Source organism: Dendrobates tinctorius, unplaced genomic scaffold (assembly GCF_039654945.1).
Source record: "Dendrobates tinctorius isolate UK_male_01 unplaced genomic scaffold, ASM3965494v1 ptg000162l, whole genome shotgun sequence".
Classification (NCBI taxonomy): Eukaryota; Metazoa; Chordata; class Amphibia; order Anura; family Dendrobatidae; genus Dendrobates; species Dendrobates tinctorius.
This window is the reverse complement of record NW_027361829.1, coordinates 33,960,285-33,983,129: the sequence shown is the minus strand read 5'-3', so window position 1 is coordinate 33,983,129 and position 22,845 is coordinate 33,960,285. Positions and strand designations below refer to the sequence as shown.

The 22,845-nt window shown below is 40.2% G+C and overlaps 1 protein-coding gene across 4 annotated transcripts in view; it reads right to left on the bottom strand.

Moving 5' to 3' along the window:
• BBS9 (Bardet-Biedl syndrome 9) overlaps window positions 1-22,845 on the bottom strand; it is a 649,391-nt gene that overhangs the window by 507,822 nt on the left and 118,724 nt on the right. For all 4 annotated transcript variants that reach the window (XM_073549956.1, XM_073549955.1, XM_073549957.1 and 1 more), the window contains exons 7-8: window positions 9,878-10,052; window positions 8,701-8,785 (exon numbers count right to left, since the gene is read on the bottom strand). In XM_073549956.1, coding sequence (XP_073406057.1) covers window positions 8,701-8,785; window positions 9,878-10,052 — 260 coding nt within the window. The remainder of the gene's footprint in view (window positions 1-8,700; window positions 8,786-9,877; window positions 10,053-22,845) is intronic.

Sequence of the window (22,845 nt, the reverse complement as noted above, 5' to 3'; positions counted from 1 at the left end):
CAATAGGATTAGATACACGGCTCAGCAGGCAGTATCACACAGGAGAGGATTAGATACACGGCTCAGAAGGCAGTATCACACAGGATAGGATTAGATACATGGCTCAGCAGTCAGTATCACACAGGATAGGATTAGATACACTGCTCAGCAGGCAGTATCACACAGGATAGGATTAGATACACGGCTCAGCAGGCAGTATCACACAGAATAGGATTAGATACACGGCTCAGCAGTCAGTATCACACAGGATAGGATTAGATACACGGCTCAGCAGGCAGTATCACACAGGAGAGGATTAGATACACGGCTCAGCAGGCAGTATCACACAGGATAGGATTAGATACACGGCTCAGCAGGCAGTATAACACAGGAGAGGATTAGATACACGGCTCAGCAGGCAGTATCACAGGAGACAGTATTACAGATATGCCCACACTGGTGAAACTTCCAGCCCCCCCACCCCAATTATACACTAGACTATGGGCTGTATATGTCACTGTCCTCCTCAGTCAGCCATAAAAGCTGTCATAAAAGGGAAGGTGTCAGATTACCGGAGATCACTGGGGCTGTGTGTGAGTGAGGAGGCGGAGACAGAGCAGGAGGACAGTGGAGCTGGAGCAGGAAGCACGGTGCAGAAAGTCGAGCTCAGCAGATAGCACTGGGCTACAGTAAAATGGTGCCCAGCCACACCTACAGCAGTGATTGGTGCAGCCCATAGGGGCGTGCCCAGTTCACTGCTAATGAGGCTGCATGGTGGGGTCGGGAACCGATCACAGTCTCCTATGTCCAGGGACGGCCATATTTCCAGACTGTATGAGTCCTCCACAGATCTGCAAATCAAGATGGCAGCGCCCAGTGGCTACATTAAAACATTATTACAAACAAACCATAAATCCTAGTTAGTACAACATTTGCTGAAACATGTTTTGTTACTTACTCTTTTTTTGCAAATTATATAAAATTGCGGCACCTTTCCTTTAAACTTACAGCTGAAATGTACACATTTTTTTCTGTATAATATCCTCTTAAATTTCAATGAAAATCACAAGATTTAATATGAACATGATAAAAAAATATTTCCTTTATGTAAAGAAATACAGTGAACTGTTATGGTTGTAACTTTGGTAATAACGTTGAAATCGTTTTTGCAATGTTCAACATAAGAAAAAAAATCCCAGTGAAACAGTCTAGAAATTAGACCCCGATGACAAGTGGAGAACTTTTATCTCATCACTGTACTTACTGCACACAAACATAAAATGATCACCTAACGACCAACCGTATAGTGATTAGGTGAAAATCCCGCACAGCGCCAGCAGTATGGACATAAAAGAGTCTCCTGTGTGATGGAGCAGGAGACACTCATACATACTCACGTAAAAATGATGAGCAAGGGAATATTAGATCAAAAAATGAACAAAACCTAGATTGTTCCTTTTAAGACCAAAGGGAGTTTCATTAACATGTGATAAAATATTCTCTGCCATATGAGTTGAGACAATTTCTGGTATAGCGTGTCTGTAAAACAGCTGCAGCTGGTGTGTAGCCCACTGAGGGTCTATTAGCTATATATCTAGTGAACAGAACTGCAAAGCTAAAAATCATCTCAAGTTTTTACACTAAATTACTGGAATACACAGAATAGTACAGCAATGTACGGGATATCTGACTATCTGCAATGGTCTGGGAACATTAAGCTGCTCTCAGCAGAGGGACATGAAGAGACAAAGTTCATACAGCACCAACCAAGAGGTGAGGCTTACACCCTGATTTACAGTTTATCCCCATTCAAATGAATGCAATAGTGGAGAAAGCCCAGAAATAAACTCCTTTAGGTTCAGATACTGTGTGGAAGTCTTTCTAATACTTTGTCAAGTAATTTTTTGCACAGCCTACAATTATGGCTAATATTGCTAATAATAATAATAATAATAATAATATAATCAAATAATAATCAAATCGCACTGTCCACAGTGGAGGAACCATGATGTTGTATGATAGTGTTGTAATTTTCATGTTCTCTTTGATAGAGGCATCTCAAGCCAATTACTTTTACTCACTTGTACTGGTTCCAGTGCCGGACCTTTCTCCCATCTCCCACGGCCACCTCTTTTTGCAGCAGTCCCCCGGGTTTTTACAGATAACCTAACAGACTTATCTGACGACATCATCCTAGGACTTTTAAGGTCTACTCAGGCAAAGGCCACAGGCATGGGTGTTGAGTAACATTGTCCACCACTGCCTCAAGTTTGTCAGGATTTGCTTCTACCTTACTTGGCTCAGGTCCAGCCATGTGTCTCCATCTCTTTTGCTCTTCTCGAAATCCAGGCAACAATCAATGTTATTTTCAAGTTTAGTTTAGTCCTGCTCACTAGACATTGTTGACACCTAACACTCAGCTAGAAAGTTATTAACTACTCATAATTGTTATTGGAGCTGTTCACAGCTGCACTATGCAATCAAGGTATTGCATCTCTTTAAGTCAGTTTCCATTTTGCCTATACTTCAATGTTATCTGCTGTTAACCATTTAATTGCTTCAAGTCACACTTTGAATGTATTGTTGCCATTTACAGGTGCTTCTCACAAAATTAGAATATCATCAAAAAGTTAATTTATTTCAGCTCTTCAATACAAAAAGTGAAACTCATATTATATACAGTCATTACAAACAGAGTGATCTATTTCAAGTGTTTATTTCTGTTAATGAAAACCCAAAAGTCATTATCTCAGTAAATTAAAATACTGTATAACACCAGTTTGAAAAATGATTTTAAAATCTGAAATGTTGGCCTCCTGTGTGTATGTTCAGCAAATGCACTCAATGCTTGGTTGGGGCTCCTTTTGCATCAATTACGGCATCAATGCGGCGTGGCATGTTGGCGATCAGCCTGTGGCACTGCTGAGGTGTTTTGGAAGCCCAGGTTGCTTTGATAGCAGCCTTCAGCTTGTATACATTGTTGGGTCTTTTGTCTCTCATCTTCCTCTTGACAATACCCCATAGATTCTCTATGGGGTTAAGGTCAGGCGAGTTTGCTGACCAATCAAGCACAGTGATACTGTTGCTTTTAAACCAGGTATTGGTACTTTTGGCAGTCTGGACAGGTGCCAAGTCCTGCTAGAGAATAACATTTCCATCTCCAAAAAGCTTGTCGGAAGAAGGAAAGCATGACATGCTCTAAAATGTCAAGGTAGACGGCTGCGCTGACTTTGGTCTTGATAAAAAACAGTGGACCTACACCAGCAGATGATATGAATCCTTAAACCATCACTGATTGTAGAAACTTCACACCAGACCTCAAGCAGCTTGGATTGTGTGCCTCTCCACTCTTCCTCCAGAATCTGGGACCTTGATTTCCAAATGAAAGGCAAAATTTACTTTAATCTGAAAACAACACCTTGGACCACTGAACAACAATCCAGTTCTTTTTCTCCTTAACCCGGGTAAGACGCTTTTTGTGTTGTTTATTGGTCATGAGTGGCTTGACACGAGAAATGCGACACTTGTAGCCCATGTCCTGGATACATACGTCTGTGTGTGGTGGCTCATGAAGCAATGACTCCAGCAGCAGTTCACGCGTTGTTAATCTCAAAATTTTTGAATGGCCTTTTCTTAATTCTTTCAAAGCTACGGTTTCCTGGTCGCTTGTGCACCTTTTTCTACCACACTTTTTTCTTCCAATCAACCTTCCATTAATATGCATGGATACAGTGAACAGCCAGCTTCTTTAGCAATGACCATTTGTGGCTTACCCTTCTTGTGGAGTGTGTCAATGACTGCCTTCTGGATATCTGTCAAGTCAGCAGTCTTCCCCATGATTGTGGAGCCTACTGAAACAGACTAAGGGACCTTTTTAAACTTTTAGGAAGTCTTTGCAGGTGTTTTTTGTTAATTATTCTAATTTACTGAGATAATATGCCTTTTGAGGCTTCATTGGCTGTAAGCCATAATCATGAACATTAACAGAAAAAAAACACTTGAAATGGATCACTCTGTAATGACTCTATATAATATACAGTGGGGCAAAAAAGTATTTAGTCAGTCAGCAATAGTGCAAGTTCCACCACTTAAAAAGATGAGAGGCGTCTGTAATTTACATCATAGGTAGACCTCAACTATGGGAGACAAACTGAGAAAAAAAAATCCAGAAAATCACATTGTCTATTTTTTTTTCATTTTATTTGCATATTATGGTGGAAAATAAGTATTTGGTCAGAAACAAGCAATCAAGATTTCTGGCTCTCACAGACCTGTAACTTCTTCTTTAAGAGTCTCCTCTTTCCTCCACTCATTACCTGTAGTAATGGCACCTGTTTAAACTTGTTATCAGTATAAAAAGACACCTGTGCACACCCTTAAACAGTCTGACTCCAAACTCCACTATGGTGAAGACCAAAGAGCTGTCAAAGGACACCAGATACAAAATTGTAGCCCTGCACCAGGCTGGGAAGACTGAATCTGCAATAGCCAACCAGCTTGGAGTGAAGAAATCAACTGTGGGAGCAATAATTAGAAAATGGAAGACATACAAGACCACTGATAATCTCCCTCGATCTGGTGCTCCACGCAAAATCCCACCCCGTGGGGTCAGAATGATCACAAGAACGGTGAGCAAAAATCCCAGAACCACGTGGGGGGGACCTAGTGAATGAACTGCAGAGAGCTGGGACCAATGTAACAAGGCCTACCATAAGTAACACACTAGGCCACCATGGACTCAGATCCTGCAGTGCCAGACGTGTCCCACTGCTTAAGCCTGTACATGTCCGGGCCCGTCTGAAGTTTGCTAGAGAGCATTTGGATGATCCAGAGGAGTTTTGGGAGAATGTCCTATGGTCTGATGAAACCAAATTGGAACTGTTTGGTAGAAACACAACTTGTCGTGTTTGGAGGAAAAAGAATACTGAGTTGCATCCATCAAACACCATACCTACTGTAAAGCATGGTGGTGGAAACATCATGCTTTGGGGCTGTTTCTCTGCAAAGGGGCCAGGACGACTGATCCGGGTACATGAAAGAATGAATGGGGCCATGTATCGTGAGATTTTGAGTGCAAACCTCCTTCCATCAGCAAGGGCATTGCAGATGAAACGTGGCTGGGTCTTTCAACATGACAATGATTCAAAGCACACGGCCAGGGCAACGAAGGAGTGGCTTCGTAAGAAGCATTTCAAAGTCCTGGAGTGGCCTAGCCAGTCTCCAGATCTCAACCCTATAGAAAACCTTTGGAGGGAGTTGAAAGTCCGTGTTGCCAAGCGAAAAGCCAAAAACATCACTGCTCTAGAGGAGATCTGCATGGAGGAATGGGCCAACATACCAACAACAGTGTGTGGCAACCTTGTGAAGACTTACAGAAAACGTTTGACCTCTGTCATTGCCAACAAAGGATATATCACAAAGTATTGAGATGAAATTTTGTTTCTGACCAAATACTTATTTTCCACCATAATATGCAAATAAAATGAAAAAAAAACAGACAATGTGATTTTCTGGATTTTTTTTTCTCAGTTTGTCTCCCATAGTTGAGGTCTACCTATGATGTAAATTACAGACGCCTCTCATCTTTTTAAGTGGTGGAACTTGCACTATTGCTGACTGACTAAATACTTTTTTGCCCCACTGTATGACTATCACTTTTGTATTCAAAAACTGAGATAAATTAACTTTTTGATGATATTCTAATTTTGTGAGAAGCACCTGTACCATTGCGCTGTTGGAAGATACCAGACGATTACTCCAAAATTCTTGTGATTAACTGCATCCTTTCTGGGGACTGGATTTCCCACACATCTCTGAATTTCTGTGACTAACTACATTCCTACTGGAATATATCAGTTTCCTGTACAATTACTGTTCCCATATGAGCCACACCTGGCTCAGCTTCTTTTGGTGCCCGTTAGTCCTCTTGATTGGCTTCAAGATCCTCGCTCATCTATGTGTCGCCGGTCAAGACCCCCTCCACTGCACCATTGCCTTCAGTTCATGCTATAAACCCAGACCTAAAGCTTCCAGAATCCACCTCAACTGGCGAGCCATTAATACCAATCCTTTTATAGTACTCTTTTCTAATCACCCACCCTCCAATGTATATGTTTGCTTTGCTCATTTTGACTTTTTCTTTAGTTATCATCATGTTTTGAGATATACAGTCATGGCCAAAAGTATTGACACCCCTGCAATTCTGTCAGATAATACTCAGTTTCTTCCTGAAAATGATTGCAAAACACAAATTCTTTGGTATTATTATCTTCATTTAATTTGTCTTAAATGAAAAAACACAAAAGAGAATGAAGCAAAAAGCAAAACATTGATCATTTCACACAAAACTCCCAAAATGGGCCAGACAAAAGTATTGGCACCCTAAGCCTAATACTTGGTTGCACAACCTTTAGCCAAAATAACTGCGACCAACCGCTTCCGGTAACCATCAATGAGTTTCTTACAATGCTCTGCTGGAATTTTAGACCATTCTTCCTTGGCAAACTGCTCCAGGTCCCTGATATTTGAAGGGTGCCTTCTCCAAACTGCCATTTTTACATCTCTCCACAGTTGTTCTATGGGATTCAGGTCTGGACTCATTGCTGGCCACCTTAGAAGTCTCCAGTGCTTTCTCTCAAACCATTTTCTAGTGCTTTTTGAAGTGTGTTTTGGGTCATTGTCCTGCTGGAAGACCCACGACCTCTGAGGGAGACCCAGCTTTCTCACACTGGGCCCTACATTAAGCTGCAAAATTTGTTGGTAGTCTTCAGACTTCATAATGCCATGCACACGGTCAAGCAGTCAAGTGTCAGAGGCAGCAAAGCAACCCCAAAACATCAGGGAACCTCCGCCATGTTTGACTGTAGGGACCGTGTTCTTTTCTTTGAATGCCTCTTTTTTTCTCCTGTAAACTCTATGTTGATGCCTTTGCCCAAAAAGCTCTACTTTTGTCTCATCTGACCAGAGGACATTCTTCCAAAATGTTTTAGGCTTTTTCAGGTAAGTTTTGGCAAACTCCAGCCTGGCTTTTTTATGTCTCGGTGTAAGAAGTGGGATCTTCCTGGGTCTCCTACCATACAGTCCCTTTTCATTCAGACACCGACAGATAGTACGGGTTGACACTGTTGTACCCTCGGACTGCAGGGCAGCTGGAACTTGTTCGGATGTTAGTCGAGGTTCTTTATCCAACATCCGCACAATCTTGTATTGAAATCTCTTGTCAATTTTTCTTTTCCGTCGACATCTAGGGAGGTTAGCCACAGTGCCATGGGCTTTAAATTCTTGATGACACTGCACACGGTAGACACAGGAACATTCTGGTCTTTGGAGATGGACTTGTAGCCTTGAGATTGCTCATGCTTCCTCACAATTTGGTTTCTCCAGTCCTCAGACAGTTCTTTGGTCTTCTTTCTTTTCTCCATGCTCAATGTGGTACACACAAGGACACAGGACAGAAGTTGAGTCAACTTTAATCCATGTCAACTGGCTGCAAGTGTGATTTAGTTATTGCCAACACCTGTTAGGTGCCACAGGTAAGTTACAGGTGCTGTTAATTACACAAATTAGAGAAGTATCACATGATTTTTCGAACAGTGCCAATACTTTTGTCCACCCTCTTTTTTATGTTTGGTGTGGAATTATATCCAATTTGGCTTTAGGACAATTCTTTTTGTGTTTTTTCATTTAAGACAAATTAAATGAAGATAATAATACCAAAGAATTTGTGTTTGCAATCATTTTCAGGAAGAAACTGAGTATTATCTGACAGAATGGCAGGGGTGTCAATACTTTTGGCCATGACTGTAGATATATATATATATATACACACAATACACAATCAGATAACTGAAAAGCCCTAGCACTGGAACGCACAGGTGGGCGGTGTGCTAAATAATGCTTTTTTTTATTTTATGACAAACCCTCTCCTCTGGCAGGATTTCAAAAAGTAATGTAAAATTCCTTTAAAGGGAACCTACCTACGGATTTATGCTGCCCAAACCACAGGCAGCATGGATGAAAGCCTGGCTGGACAATTGCAGAGAAGACTATAAGCTGGCTTATGGTTCACATCTTCAGTATTTGGTCAGTATTTTACATCAGTATTTGTAAACTAAAGTATAAAAAGTGTAAAAAGTATGATAGAAACACATCACCACTTCAGCATTTTTAACCCACTCCTGACTTTGGCTTACAAATACTGATATAAAATACTGACCAAATACTGAACATGGGCATGTGGCATGAGGTATAGACTTCTACGGAACATCTTGGTATTCATATATATTCTTAAAGGGGTAGGCCACTACTTTTTTATTGATGGCCCATCCGTATAATAGGCCATCAGTATCTGATCATTAGTCAATCAGTAGTGCCAGCTCTGTTAAAACTATAGTGGCCGCATTCAGGTATTACAGATATATCCTTCGGGTTGCCTCCAGTAACAGCTGATTATTGGGGGTGCCAAGTGTCACACCCCTACTGATCAGATATTGATGACCTATCATGAGAATAGGACATCAATAAAAAAAAAAAGTAGTGGCCAACCTCTAATTGCATGACATGTTTCACGATAAGACAAGATGTTTTGAGGATTTGGACTCTCTTTTTCAAGTGAGTCAATATGCGAAGTCTGGTTAATAAGCTTACAAATTGTGCTAAAATTATTCAAGAGGAACTACCCCTACCAATTGTAAATACTGATGAATATTCAGAAACACTTACCAAGAGTTTCTTGCCAGAACCAATTTTTTGCTGCTCAATTTCCTTTTTAGTGTCAGCATCTGTTGCCACAGCAAGCGCCTGGTATCTGTGCAGAGAGCAACATATCAGAACGTTCCAGCCCGCGTCCAGGCAATGGGCCTCACACACAATCAGTCTATAGTGAGCATCTACTCTCATGGAGATTTCTCTACTTTATAAACATGGCATAAAAAAAAATAAATCTAAAGAGGTGGAGAGAGCAGTGACCGTGACTGTGAAGCCTGGATGACTGACTAGGATATTCCATTAGCTCTGAAAATGTCACACCAGAGCTCGCATATAATGGGTATTTAATAGACATTATTATGAGATGCATATAATGTATTGTATTAAGATTGGTTGTTTCTTGTTTTTTTTACAAACCTTGTTTTTTTTAATTTTTCCAATAAAGTTACAGTAATCTCAAATGTGTATACATATATATTTGTAATACTTCTGCACATTTTTTTTGTAATAATTTCTATTCTTGCATTCCACAGGGAAAAAAATATTCTTTTAATTTCACTTCTTGTATCTGAGGACAATTTTTGGTATTTAGAATCACAAAGGCTTTGAGCGTGTGATTAATTGTTACTCTGCTTACAGACGTCCTAGTAATCCACGGCTCTGGAACGGCGGACCAGGATTATGAATGCTTCAGATCAGGGGCCTTCATTTCAATCCCAAATGTCATGTAAAGCTATGAGCACCCCACCACCTCATTGTGGGAAAGGTGAGAATAGGATTCCAGAGGGCATCTGCTCCTCTGCAAGCCACTGAGGTGTGGTTACTACTGACTTCAGGATCTATGGGTCAATATGGCTGGGATTTGAGGTTCCTCTGATCATCGCCATTATCGCAGGGAGCTTACCTGTCATTACTTGGTAATTGCTACAGCCATCAGGGGACACCAATACAACACTTTGATTAGAATAAACGTAGCGCTCTGCCGTACTGACTGCCATACTGGTGGATAATCAGGTTAAAAAGTTTATCACGTCACCAGTCAAATTTTCCTGTTCCAATTAAATTCTTACATGATATTCAGGACAATGTGATTTTGGGGAGTGTGACTCTGGTAAAGTATTCCACCTAAGACAAGAGACTGGAAGGGGGTCATGTGGAAAAAAGAAAATGGAAATCTGGGGTTTATACTCACTTGTAGCTTTCAACTTGTCGACAAGAAGAAACAGTAACAAAAGAATCTGTTTTAGGACTGTATCTCAGCGGACCTGGTAAGAGAAACCCGGGCAGGGAACGCCCAAATGCATAGCTCTCCTGTTCAAAGAACATAAGCATCCCGTCCATGGACTGAATACAAATCAAATCTCGACCTGGGGAAGAAACCAAGATTTTATTAATATTTGATGTCTTGCTTTGCCCCAAAATATTAAATACAGAATGATTCTAGAACTTAATTTTTTTAATCACATCCAAAATGATATTCTACAAGATTTTATACTCTTAATAGGCCAAAGCATTAAAGGGGTTGTCCACTACTTGGACAACTCTTGATTCCTCATGCTTGGCCCAGTTAGATAAAAACACATACTCATCTCCCATGCCGGCGCAGTTCCAGTGGTGTCGGCGCTCACATTCCCTGTGCTCATGTGAGGTAGTTATGTCATGTGAGCCCGGTGTCAAATCAGCGCTGGCATCACTGTTCCCATCTTCGGACAGTGACACCAGTGCTGAATTGGGAGAAGGGTTCATGTGACGTAGCAACTACATGTGAGTCCCAGGAACGCAGACACTGCTGGAATGGTGGCGGCACTGGCGGGGAGTATTAGTGTTTTTATTTTAATGGTATAAAACATGAGGGATGAGAAGGGGAAATCATAGTAGTGGACAACCCCGTTTAAGTCCCCAATTCATAATTTGTGTTTTTTATAAGTCCCTTTCATTTTTTTGTTGCGGTTTTTGGTACCAAATTCATCAAAATGGTGCATGCAATGAGGTTTTTTTTCTGTCTTGTGCTCTTTTTGTGAATTTTTGTGCCAAAAGTTGCACGTTTCGCAAAAGTTTTTAAAACGTCACAATTGATGAATTAGGCGGAAACATCTTGAATCGCTAAACTCCACCCACAAAGCGGAGAAAGAAAAACAAGCAAGCACATATAAAATAGACTTCAAAAAATGTACACTTAGAATAATGAATTGGGTGGGAACAAAAAAGGCATGGAATGTAAAACACTAGACAAAAACCAGGCACAGAAGGCAATTAATCCGGGCGTCAATCTACTGTCAGATGAAAGTAATAACATTAATTATCTTGTGACAATTAATCTGTCAAGCGGTGGAATATATAAGCCAAAAATTAAACAGTCAATTTTTGAAGATGATGCTGCAAAGTAAACTAAATGGACAAGTACAAGGATTTAAGTGACTTTAACAAGGGCCAAGTTCTGATAGCTAGATGACAGAAAAAATGTGCTTCAAAGACTAAGTTTTGGGGGGATGTTGCCAGCATGCAGTGGCTTGCACCCTGTGAAAGTGGCTTAAGGAAGGACAATTGTGGCACTAGCTTTAGAATCAATGGTGTCCAATGGTTTCAGAAGCATATAAAGGCGTTTAAACACTTCCTGATATCCACCATACATGTACTGTGCAAGCAGGGTCGGACTGGCCTAGTGGGTTAGCGATGAAATGCTCGGTGAGCCCAAGAGAAAGAAGATGGGGAAAAAAAAAAAGTTTTAAGAGCACATGCCCCTTAAAAGTGCAGGAGGCATGGGAGCATGCACACAGACCTGACCTGCCGCCACAACTGGGGCTGACGTCGCCATCCGGCGAACCCAGGCATGTGCTGGGGCCCTGAGGGGGGGGCACACTATGGGACCCATGAGTAGGAGAAGCCCGATAAAAAAAAACTGGACAAATTTGATATCACCATAATACTACTGGTCTAGACAATTATGACATCAGGTCATTTTTACAACACAATGAACGTCTTAAAAATAATTAAAAAAAAAAACAATGTCAGAATTTGTGGGGTATTTTTGGGAATTTCACTGCACTTGGTATTTGTATACCCATTTTCCAGTATAATATGTGGTAAAATGAATGGTGACATTCAAAAGGGCTTAAAACAAAAGGGCTTAAAACAAATCTGATGCATGGAGTCGATGTGTCGTCTCCATTCTGGTGGCATGAAGCAGAACTACATTTCAGTACATTTAAAAAGATTTATAGATCAACCTCTCTAAAATGTTGAATATGTCTCTATAATCCTCCAAGGCTAACCCAATAACATTCTTTGCACACATGCAGATAGAATAAGATCTCTTGCTATTATAAATCTGCTAAAGAATAAAATTATGAGGTAAATTAGTAACAGGATTCCTTCTATAAACATATAGCGAACATTGCTCTGCGAGCCAACTACTTGAAAAATGATCTTGAATGCAATAAGCCGCCATTATGTTCCTACATACTGTACATTTCTCTAATCCAGTAGTCCCCAAGCTCCAGTCCTCACAGCCCCCAACACATCGTGTTTTCAGGATTTCCTTAGTCTTGCAAAGGTGATAGAACGAGGCAATTTCTGATGCCTCGATAATAATTCCATCACCTGTGCAAAACTAAGCAAATTCTGAGAACCTGATCTGTTGGGGGCTATGAGGACGAGGTTTGGGAACCACTGGAAATCAAATTGTACATGCGGATGTGGGCCCACACGTAGACACAACTGTCACTGTTAGACAAAGGAAGGGTTGCTACTACTGCCTCAACTACAATTTCTTGTTGATGTCTAAAGTAGTAGTCCCCTTTATACTCACATCCTACTACTGGTACTGGGAAAACGTTTTGCATAAATCATGATCTAATTTGCGATTTCGTCCATATCTTTTGAGGTGCCTTATCCACTATGCAATACCATCAGGTAGGCAACTGAGAAACGCTCCAAATTTATTCTTCTGTGACTCCCAAACATAAAGCTGAATTGTATTCCCCATTAAAAACAAGACGTCCTGGAAGTGATGATATGGTCACCACAGAGCTCTGATCTCAACAGTGAGTCTGTGTGGAATTATATATATGAAGATAAAAAGAAGGATTTGAGCAAGCCTACATCCACAGAACTATTGTGGTTAGTTCTCCAAAACGTTTGTAATAACCTCCCTGTCAAATTCCTTCAAAAACTCTCTGTTAAGTGTTCCTGGAGGAATTGAGGTTTTAAAGACAAAGGGAGTACAAAAGGATGTGCATAAGCCTATATCCACAGAAGATGTGTGATTAGTTCTCCAAGATGTTTGGAACAATGTATTTACGGAGTTCCTTTAAAAACTGTGTACAAGTGTTCCTAAAAGATTTGAAGGTAACTGGTGACCATACCAAATATTAATTTGATTTAGATTTCTCTTTTGTTCATTCACTTTTCATTTTGTTAATTAATGAAAATCAACATTAACACTTCTATTTCTTTAAAGCATTTTTACATTACGGCATTTCTTCACACCTGCCTAAATCTTTTCCACAGCGGTGTATATTATCTTTCTAAGTTCTTCCAATGGGTTTCTTCTTTGTGAATAAAAAAAAAAAAGTCTTAAAAGTGGTTTATCATTTTTTTTTTTTTAATATCTATGTAAAAAAGAAATCACTAATTTTATCTTTGTTTACAGAAGCGATGTAAACTACACTGAACCTGCAGCAACGTGACTGACAACCCAATAGATGATGAATATTTCATATGAGATTCCTGTGGCAGCAACGTGGTTGCCAAGTTTAGGCTCATGGTCCAGAATGGTCACTTGGCAACGGTGACAACACACACTGGAAACCCCTGAACAAGGTTTTCCATGAATGTGTCACAAATTAGCTGGGCTAAATCTTGAATGTGTTGATAGAGAGCAGCGTCTGAATATTCTGTCCCACTGCGAAACAAGAAACTAAGAAAAGAAATAGTAGATACCTGGAAGACAACCAAATAGAAGCTTATCAGGAATAACGGCAATGCTCCAAACACCGCAGTCTAGCACAGCATTGACTTCTTTGCTTTTCAACAGGCACAACTTAAGGAACATAATTTTTTTTTTCATGGCAACGACCACCTCAGCCTTTGTCAAGATGACTCATTGACCATAAAAGCCAGACCATGTGTAATAGATGTAAATCTGGCATGGCGACAGGATCCTCCACCCAAACCACTCCATAAGCTAAAGAAATATATAAATAAATAGCACAGACATCAGATAGAATAATCAAGTTAAAAAGAACATGTAACTTACTAAAGACCGAAAGGTTGGTGGAAAAATTGGCCACATGCTTAAAAAGGACTGGCTTAAAAAGGTTGTGCAGTTTTTTCCCAAAAGTCTGCAGTCACTCTATGTGACTGCAGACTTGTGAATCCTCACAGCACTGTGAGGATTCTAAGGTGCCAGCAGTCATGTGAATCCTCACATCAAAAGGCATGCTTCCAGCCACATTCCAACTAGACATGCACAGCCTCCCTCAGTTCAAGTGAATTCAGTGAGGTCGCACATGTCTAGTCGGAATGTGGCCTGGAGTATATATATCACATACTTGCAGTCATATGAGCGCTCTGTCTCACCGCCGGCAGCGGCGAATCCTGGCAGTGCGGATTCTCAAATCTGCATTCACATAGAGTGACGACAGACTTTCGAGATAAAACTGGACAACCCTAAAGTAAAATAATTATATTTTCAGCTGTATCAATGATATACAAATATACATATAAAATAAAGGTAGCACTGAAGTCAAATACATTTTATAGCTAAAGTTAAAAAAAAAGTATAAAAATGAATCCTCTTACCCTGAATAATATCAAAAAGTTAATCATCTAACAAGAATGTTCACTAATGTATTAATCTGAATTAGAAAGTAAAAATTGTTATAGAATATTCTTATATCACGTTTTATGAAGAGATATTTGAGCCATTAATAATTATTAAAATAAATGTGACCATAAAAGAATAAATCGAACAATGGTATAATGGAAACCGCATATTCTTATTATTCTTTACAATGGATCCCACAGGGTTAATAACACAAATTATATCTTGGTTCACCTTTATTGAAATTTTACTAATGTTTTATAGAATTTCAATTCAGAAATTGAAGAACAATTTTTAAAGAAAAATTACCGGTATTCGGTAATACAGTTTTATTATCTTTACAAGCAATAAAGCGCTAATAATACACCAGGACACTAAGGGGAATTCTTTGGGCGATATTCATTTAATTTTATTAGAATTTCACATACATTTCCACATAACTTTAAGCTGACGAGAACCTGTCACGTTGTACATGAAGTCTGATCTGCGACACCATGGTATAGTGAGGAGAGGCCAAGCAGAATGATAAGTTTCATGGAAAAGTTACAGTATAACTTGTAATTTATTGATTGAAGTATCAGGTGCTGGAGCGATACGAGTCCAGTGGGCGGTCCTACCCTGTGACTGACAGCTATCTCTACATGCTCGATCACATAGGGAAGAATATCAACCACTAAATAGAACCAAGAAAAGTTACATTTAAAGAGTATGTGCCATCCTACTATTTAATTTAATAAATCAGTAGTAGACTGATGTGGCTTGCGAGAGAGAATGGTTTATCAACTGGAAAACACACCATGTGGTGTAATACATGCAATGTAAAATGTGAAATATAAAGGCTGCACAATTACAAAACTGAAGAAGAGAATTAGTGAAAATGTACCAATATCTACAGAAAAAGGCATCAAATGGGTTAATAGATTGCCCAGAGGTGGGAACTGGCAGAGCTAATTACTATTAAGAGAAGACTATTGGATTTACCGCGCAGAAACTCTGCATATCCGCATTGTGATGTACAGTAGCCTTAAAATCAATGGGAAAAAAAACGCTGTGTAGACGCTGCGGATTTTTCCGCGCGGTTTTTCCGCGGCACAAAATCCGCAGCATGTTACTTCTTTTGTGCGGTTTTCCATCTCCCCTGTCACCAAATCCGCAGGGGGAAAACCGCGATGGAAAACCGCACAAAAACCGCATGAAAAATGGACGAAATCAGCAGGAAAAATGCAGGTCGTTTGACCTTCGGATTTCTTCCATTCTGCGTGGAAAAATCCGCAGGGCCAAAACTCCGTCTGCACTCAGCCTAAGTATTTGATTCTTTTCATTTAATAATGAACATTCAGTTTTAAGAATTTGAAAAGTGCCGCTTTCCTCCATCTCCATGATATTATTATAGAAGTATATAGTATACATGATCAGAAAATCACAGGTTCAAGTCCCCAGTGGGGATTGAAAAATGATTAAAAAAAAATGTAAAAAGTTTCTAAAAATATAAAAAAAAATAAAAATATAAAAACTCTCCATTACTCCCCCATTAAAAAAAAAAACATATTTGGTACCACCGCATTCATAAAAGTTCAATCTAACCCATCAAGGTGAAATAAGCTAATTGGTAAACTCTATAATGAGAAAAAAAAATAAAAATGCCAGTAAAAACAAACAAAACATAGTATCTAACCCAAATTGGTATAAAAAAGAAAATGGGACCTTGTCACGCAAAAAAACAAGCCCTCAACCACAGCTCAATAAGTCTATTGAAAAATGTTACAAAAATGTTACAGACCTTGAAAAATGGTGACACAAACTAAAAAACATATAATTATATAAACTACATTTTTTAACTTTTTTTTTTTTTTTTTACAACTTACAGACTTTATTTTCCTCGTCAAACAAACCTATACAAGTTTGGTATCACTATAATTTTTGTCATCAAATGTACGCCAAAGAAATAAAAAAAATTTAAAAAAGTGGCAGAATTGTGTCTGTAATTGTAAAAAGTTGCCGCGCTAGAAGCGCTATAATACTGTATAACAAACACACAGTCTGTCAGAAATCCACAAGTCGGGGTACTAAGGCTAGTTTCACACTTGCTTTTTTTTGCAGCGCGTTTTTCCCGCAAAAAAAAGCATTGAAAAAACGCATACATAAGCATACAACTGCTGCGTTTTTTTCAAGCATTTTTATGAGCATGCATGAAAAAAACGCAGCGTTTTTATGCGTTTGTATGCGTTTTTAGTGCGTTTTTACCGCGTTTGCGTTTTTTTCCAACATTTTTAGGTGGCCCCTCACACTACCCAAACCATGACTTTACTAACCCTAACCCTGACCCTAACCCTAACCCTAACCCTGACCCTAACCCTAACCCTTAACCAAATCATACTTAACCCTAACCCAAACCCTAAACCCTAACTAACCCTAACCCTAACCCTGACCCTAACCCTGACCCTAACCCTAACCCTAACCCTGACCCTAACCCTAACCCTGACCCTAACCCTTAACAAAACCATACTTAACCCTAACCCTGACCCTAACCCTAACCCTGACCCTAACCCTTAACCAAACCATACTTAACCCTAATCCTGACCCTAACCCTGACCCTAACCCTAACCCTGACCCTAACCCTTAACAAAACCATACTTAACCCTAATCCTGACCCTAACCCTGACCCTAATCCTTAACAAAACCATACTTAACCCTAACCCTGACCCTGACCCTAACCCTGACCCTAACCCTGACCCTAACCCTGACCCTAACCCTTAACAAAACCATACTTAACCCTAATCCTGACCCTAACCCTTAACAAAACCATACTTAACCCTAACCCTGACCCTAACCCTAACCCTGACCCCAACCCTAACCCTAACCCTGACCCTAACCCTAACCCTAACCCTGACCCTAACCCTTAACAAAACCATACTTAACCCTAATCCTGACCCTAACCCTGACCCTAACCCTTAACCAAACCATACTTAACCCTAACCCTGACCCAAACCCCAACCCTAACCCTGACCCTGACCATAACCCTAACCCTAAACCCCCTTAACTAACCCTAACTCTAACCCAAACCCCTAAATTCCATGGTTAAAAAAAAAAAACGCATATGCAAAAAAACGCATACATGAGCATGCCAGTGCGCACATATGCGCATCCATAGGCTATAATGGCCATTTTTAGCGCTAAACGTGCGCATATGTGCGCATGCGCTTTTTTGCAGGGCCAAAAAATGCAACATGCTGCGTCTGGAAAATACCAACGCACACCCCAAAAAAACGCAGCGCATGAAAATCGCATACATGCGCTTACCAGCGCGCAGGTATGCGCACCCATGTTAAATATAGGGGGAAAAACGCATGCGCAGGTATGCGTTTTTTTCCAGCGCTAAAAAACGCAAATGTGAAACCAGCCTCACCGATATGTGTTCTGTGCATTCTCTGCGATCCGTCTCCCCGTGGAGGCCAGTTAGTGATGGCAAAGTAAATGAAAAGCTGTGCTTAATGCGGGGAGTGTCCTCCCGTTTGCCTGAAAAACCCCCTATGCGGTGGGCTATAGAGTACGGCGGTCAGCCTCGGCCGATAAATAATATACATAAAACAAATAAACGCTTTTTGTACTCAATCTGTTTGGTTAAAAATTAGTGAAGAAAAAATCCAAAACAGCAGAAAAACTGACCTACACCTCCTTAAAATTCATTACAGCGCATACAGTTCGGTCTCGTGATTGAGTCCCTTTGGCACCAGGCTGTCTAACATAAAAATCCATTCGGACTCAATTCTGGACATATTCTTTATATAATCACCTCCCCTGGGATTTTTTTGAACTGTTTGAATTCCAAAAAACGAAGTCCCCCCACGTGACTTGCCATGCCTTTCAGCATAGTGGCGTGACAGGGGATGACCCAAAAAACCCTTGGTGATGTTGTCCAGATGTTCTTTTATCCTCTCCCTGAGGGGAGGTGATTATATAAAGAATATGTCCAGAATTGAGTCCAAATGGATTTTTATGTTAGACAGCCTGGTGCCAAAGGGACTCAATCACAAGATGGAACTGTATGCGCTGTAATGAATTTTAAGGAGGTATAGGTCAGTTTTTCTGCTGTTTTGGATTTTTTCTTCACTAATTTTTAACCAAACAGATTGAGTACAAAAAGCGTTTATTTGTTTTATGTATATTATTTATTGATACTGATATTTTTATAAAAATATTATATTTTATTGGAGTAAACAATTCATTTTTATAATGGGTTTTTTTTTTAAGTGAGATTTAACATTAAATACCATAATAAAGTTTCTCACTTTATATACATATATATATTTTTACACATGGCTTACATCATTATGCACTTTATATTAGGAAATCAGTAAGGGATCTTTTTATATTATTAGGATTTTAAGCATGCGCACTTTGTTGCATGCATAGTACGGTGACACGGGGGGTTATAAGGAGATAGCGGTAGTGCAGCGACCAGACCTTGAGAAAGGGGGATAATTCCCCCGAAACGCGTCGGGCTGGCCTCTGCACATGTCCTTCATTGCGGACCGGTGACCGCTTCACCACGCCCCCCACTCGCCACGCTACTACACGGCGGCGCCATCGGCCGAGGCTGACCGCCGTACTCTGTAGCTCACCGCATAGGAGGTTTTTAATGCAATCGGGAGGACACTCCCAGCATTAAGCACAGCTTTTCATTTACTTTGCCATCACTAACTGGCCTCCACGGGGAGACGGATCACAGAAAGTGCACAGAACACATCGGTGAGTACCCCGACTTGTGGATTTCTGACAGACTGTGTGTTTGTTATACAGCATTCTAGGCTCTATGGCGTTTCTAGCCGGCAACTTTTTACAATTACTGGTTTGTCTGTGTGGCAGAGGAGCACACTTCATCTGCCTGCTTGCCAGCTGCTTTAAACTTAGCTGTAATTGTATTAGCGCCGGTGTGAAAATTTCTTTTATTTTCAGAATTGTATCTATTTTCACCATATTTGAATGTGTTTCCCTTTTTCCAGTACACTGCATGTTTAAACAAATGGCATCAATAAAAACTACAAATCGTCCTGTAAAAAAACAAACCCTCATTCAGCTATGTTGACAAAAAAATAAAAAAGGTTATTAATTTTGGAAGATAGAGAAAATAAAAAGAAAATTGTATGCAGAGTGAAAGGGTTAAAGACCCACTGCACTATAATACCATACGCGTTCACAATAGAGCGTGTCCAACTTACCACCGTTTTGTAACTCAGGAGAAATAGACTCATTCTGGAAAAGCTGGCGTCACTCTGTTAACTCAATTTGTGTTCATAGTCAAAAGGGAATCAGTTATGTCCCAAGATGCTAGTAAGCTGCAGCCGGAGGATATTATGGGGTCAACCTGCAGGTTAATAGAGCTCCAAACATGCCCCGGCCACTGCACTGAAAGCCTGACTTCGGGAGGAAATTACATTTATGCCCTCCGGCTTTTAGTCACAGAGTTGCGGCCGGCGTGGCTTCAGTCAGTTATGGCTGTAACCACCCCTCGGTGCTGACTGACAACTGCTGAGCTGGCTGTCAGTCAACGAAATGAGATTGACATAGAGACAGCGGCCAGTCCATATCAAGTATACTTCTTCTGATCTACAAAAGGGTGGTGATTGAGACATGCTCCCGAGTGTGAACTTTTATTGCATTTTAGTGCTGTGAGGTTTTTTTTGTTTGTAACTTGTTGTATCTATGGGCCTTTTGACTTTTTCATTATACTGATATCAAGTCCACTGGATTTTAATGGATTGATGCGGTAACACAGTCATATTGTTTTAGCTCAGATCTCATCATCAAGTGTTTGGGAATACATGAAGACAGAAGGATTTGTGCAAGCCTACATCCACTGAAGATCTGTGGATAGTTCTCCTACATGTTTGGAACAATCTACTTCTGAATTCTTTAAAAACTGTGACTCAGGTGAACCAAGAAATATGATGCTCTTTTGAAAGCAAAGGGTGAATCACATGTAATATAGATTTGATTTAGATTTCACTATTGTTCTATTGTTGAAAGCATTCTTACTTTGTAGCATTGCTTTCACATCTGCCTAAAACTTCACAATATTTCATCTCAATGTTTAACCCCTTCACCCCAAGGGTGGTTTGCACGTTCATGACCGGGCCAATTTTTACAATTCTGACCACTGTACCTTTATGAGGTCATAACTCTGGAACGCTTCCATGGATCCCGGTGAATCTGACACTGTTTTCTCGTGACATATTGTACTTCATGTTAGTGGTAAAATTTCATTCAAATAACTTGCGTTTATTTGTGAGAAAAACGGAAATTTGGCGAAAATTTTGAAAATTTCGCAATTTTCCAACTTTGAATTTTTATGCCCTTAAATCACAGAGATACGGCACACAAAAAACTTGATAACTAACATTTCCCACATGTTTACTTTACATCAGCACAATTTTGGAACCAAAATTTTTTTTTGTTAGGAAGTTAAAAGGGTTAAAAGTTGACCAGCGATTTCTCATTTTTACAACACCATTTTATTTTTAAGACCACATCACATTTGAAGCCACTTTGAGGGGTCTATATGATAGAAAATACCCAAAAATGACAGCATTCTAAAAACTGCACCCCTTAAAGTGCTCAAAACCACATTCAAGAAGTTTATTAACCCTTTAGGTGCGTCACAGGAATTTTTTTGAATATTTAAAAAAAAATGAACATCTAACTTTTTTTCATAAAAAAAATACTTCAGGTTCAATTTTTTTTATTTTACCAAGGGTAACAGGAGAAATTGGACTGCAAAAGTTATTGTGCAATTTGTCCTGAGTACGCAGATACCTGATATGTGGGGGGGAACCACTGTTTCGGTGCATGGCAGAGCTCAGAATGGAAGGAGCGCCGTTTGACTTTTTCAATGCAAAATTGGCTGGAATTCAGATTGGACGCCATGTCACGTTTGGAGAGTCCCTGATGTACCTAAACAGTGGAAACCCCCTACAAGTGACCCTATTTTGGAAACTAGACCCCCCAAGGAACTTATCTAGATATGTGGTGAGAACTTTGAACCCCCATGGGCTTCACAGAAGTTTATAACATAAAGCCATACAATTAAAAAATCATATTTTTTCCACAAAAATGATCTTTTCACCCTCAATTCTTATTTTTCCAAGGGTAACAGGACCCTAAAAGTTATTGTGCAATTTGTCCTGAGTACGCTGATATCCCACATGTGGGGGTAAACCACTATTTGGGCGCATGGCATAGCTCAGAAGGGAAGCAGCGCCATTTGACGTTTTTGGCTGGAATTGAGATCGGACACCATGTCGCGTTTGGAAAACCCCTGATGTACCAAAACAGTGGAAACCCCCCACAAATGACACCATTTTGTAAACTAGACCCCCCAAGGAACTTATCTAGATGTGTGGTGAGCACTTTGACCCCCCCCAGTGCTTCACAGAAGTTTATAACGCCCAGGCGTGAAAATAAAAAATTCGTATTTTTTCCACAAACATGATCTTTTAGTCACCATTTTTTTATTTTCCCAAGGGTACCAGGAGAAATTGGACCCCAAAAGTTGTTGTCCAATTTGTCCTGAGTATGCTGATACCCCATATGTGGGAGAAAACTACTGTATGGGCACACGTCGGGGCTCGGAAGGGAAGTAGTGACGTTTTGGAATGCAGACTTTGATGGAATGGTCTGCGGGTGTCACGTGCGTTTGGAGAGCCCCTGATGTACCTAAACTATTGAAACTCCCCACAAGTGACCCCATTTTGGACACTAGACCCTCCACGGAACTTATCTAGATGTGGGGTGAGCACTTTGAACCCCCAAGTGCTTCACAGAAGTTTATAACGCTCGGACGTGAAAATGAAAAAATCATTTTTTTCCACAAAAATGATATTTTTGCCCCCAATTTTTTATTTTCCTAAGGGTAACAGGAGAAATTGGACCCCAAAAATTGTTTTGCAATTTGTCCTGAGTAGGCTGATACCCTACATGTGGGGGTAAAACACTGTCTGGGCGCATGGCAGAGCTTGGAAGGGAAGGAGCACCATTTGACTTTTTCAACTCAGAATTGGCTGGAATTGAGATCAGACGCCATGTTGCATTTGGAGAGCCCCTGATGTGCCCAAACAGTGGAAACCCCCCAATTATAACTCCAACCCTAACCCCAACACACCCCTAACCCTAATCTGAGCCCTAACCCTAGCCCTAACCCTAACCCTAGCCCTAACCCTAATGGGAAAATGGAGATAAATACTTTTTTTTTAATTTTATTATTTTTCCCTAACTAAGGGGGTGATGACGGGGGGTTTGATTTACTATTTATGGCGGTTTTTATGTTTGGCAGCTGTCGC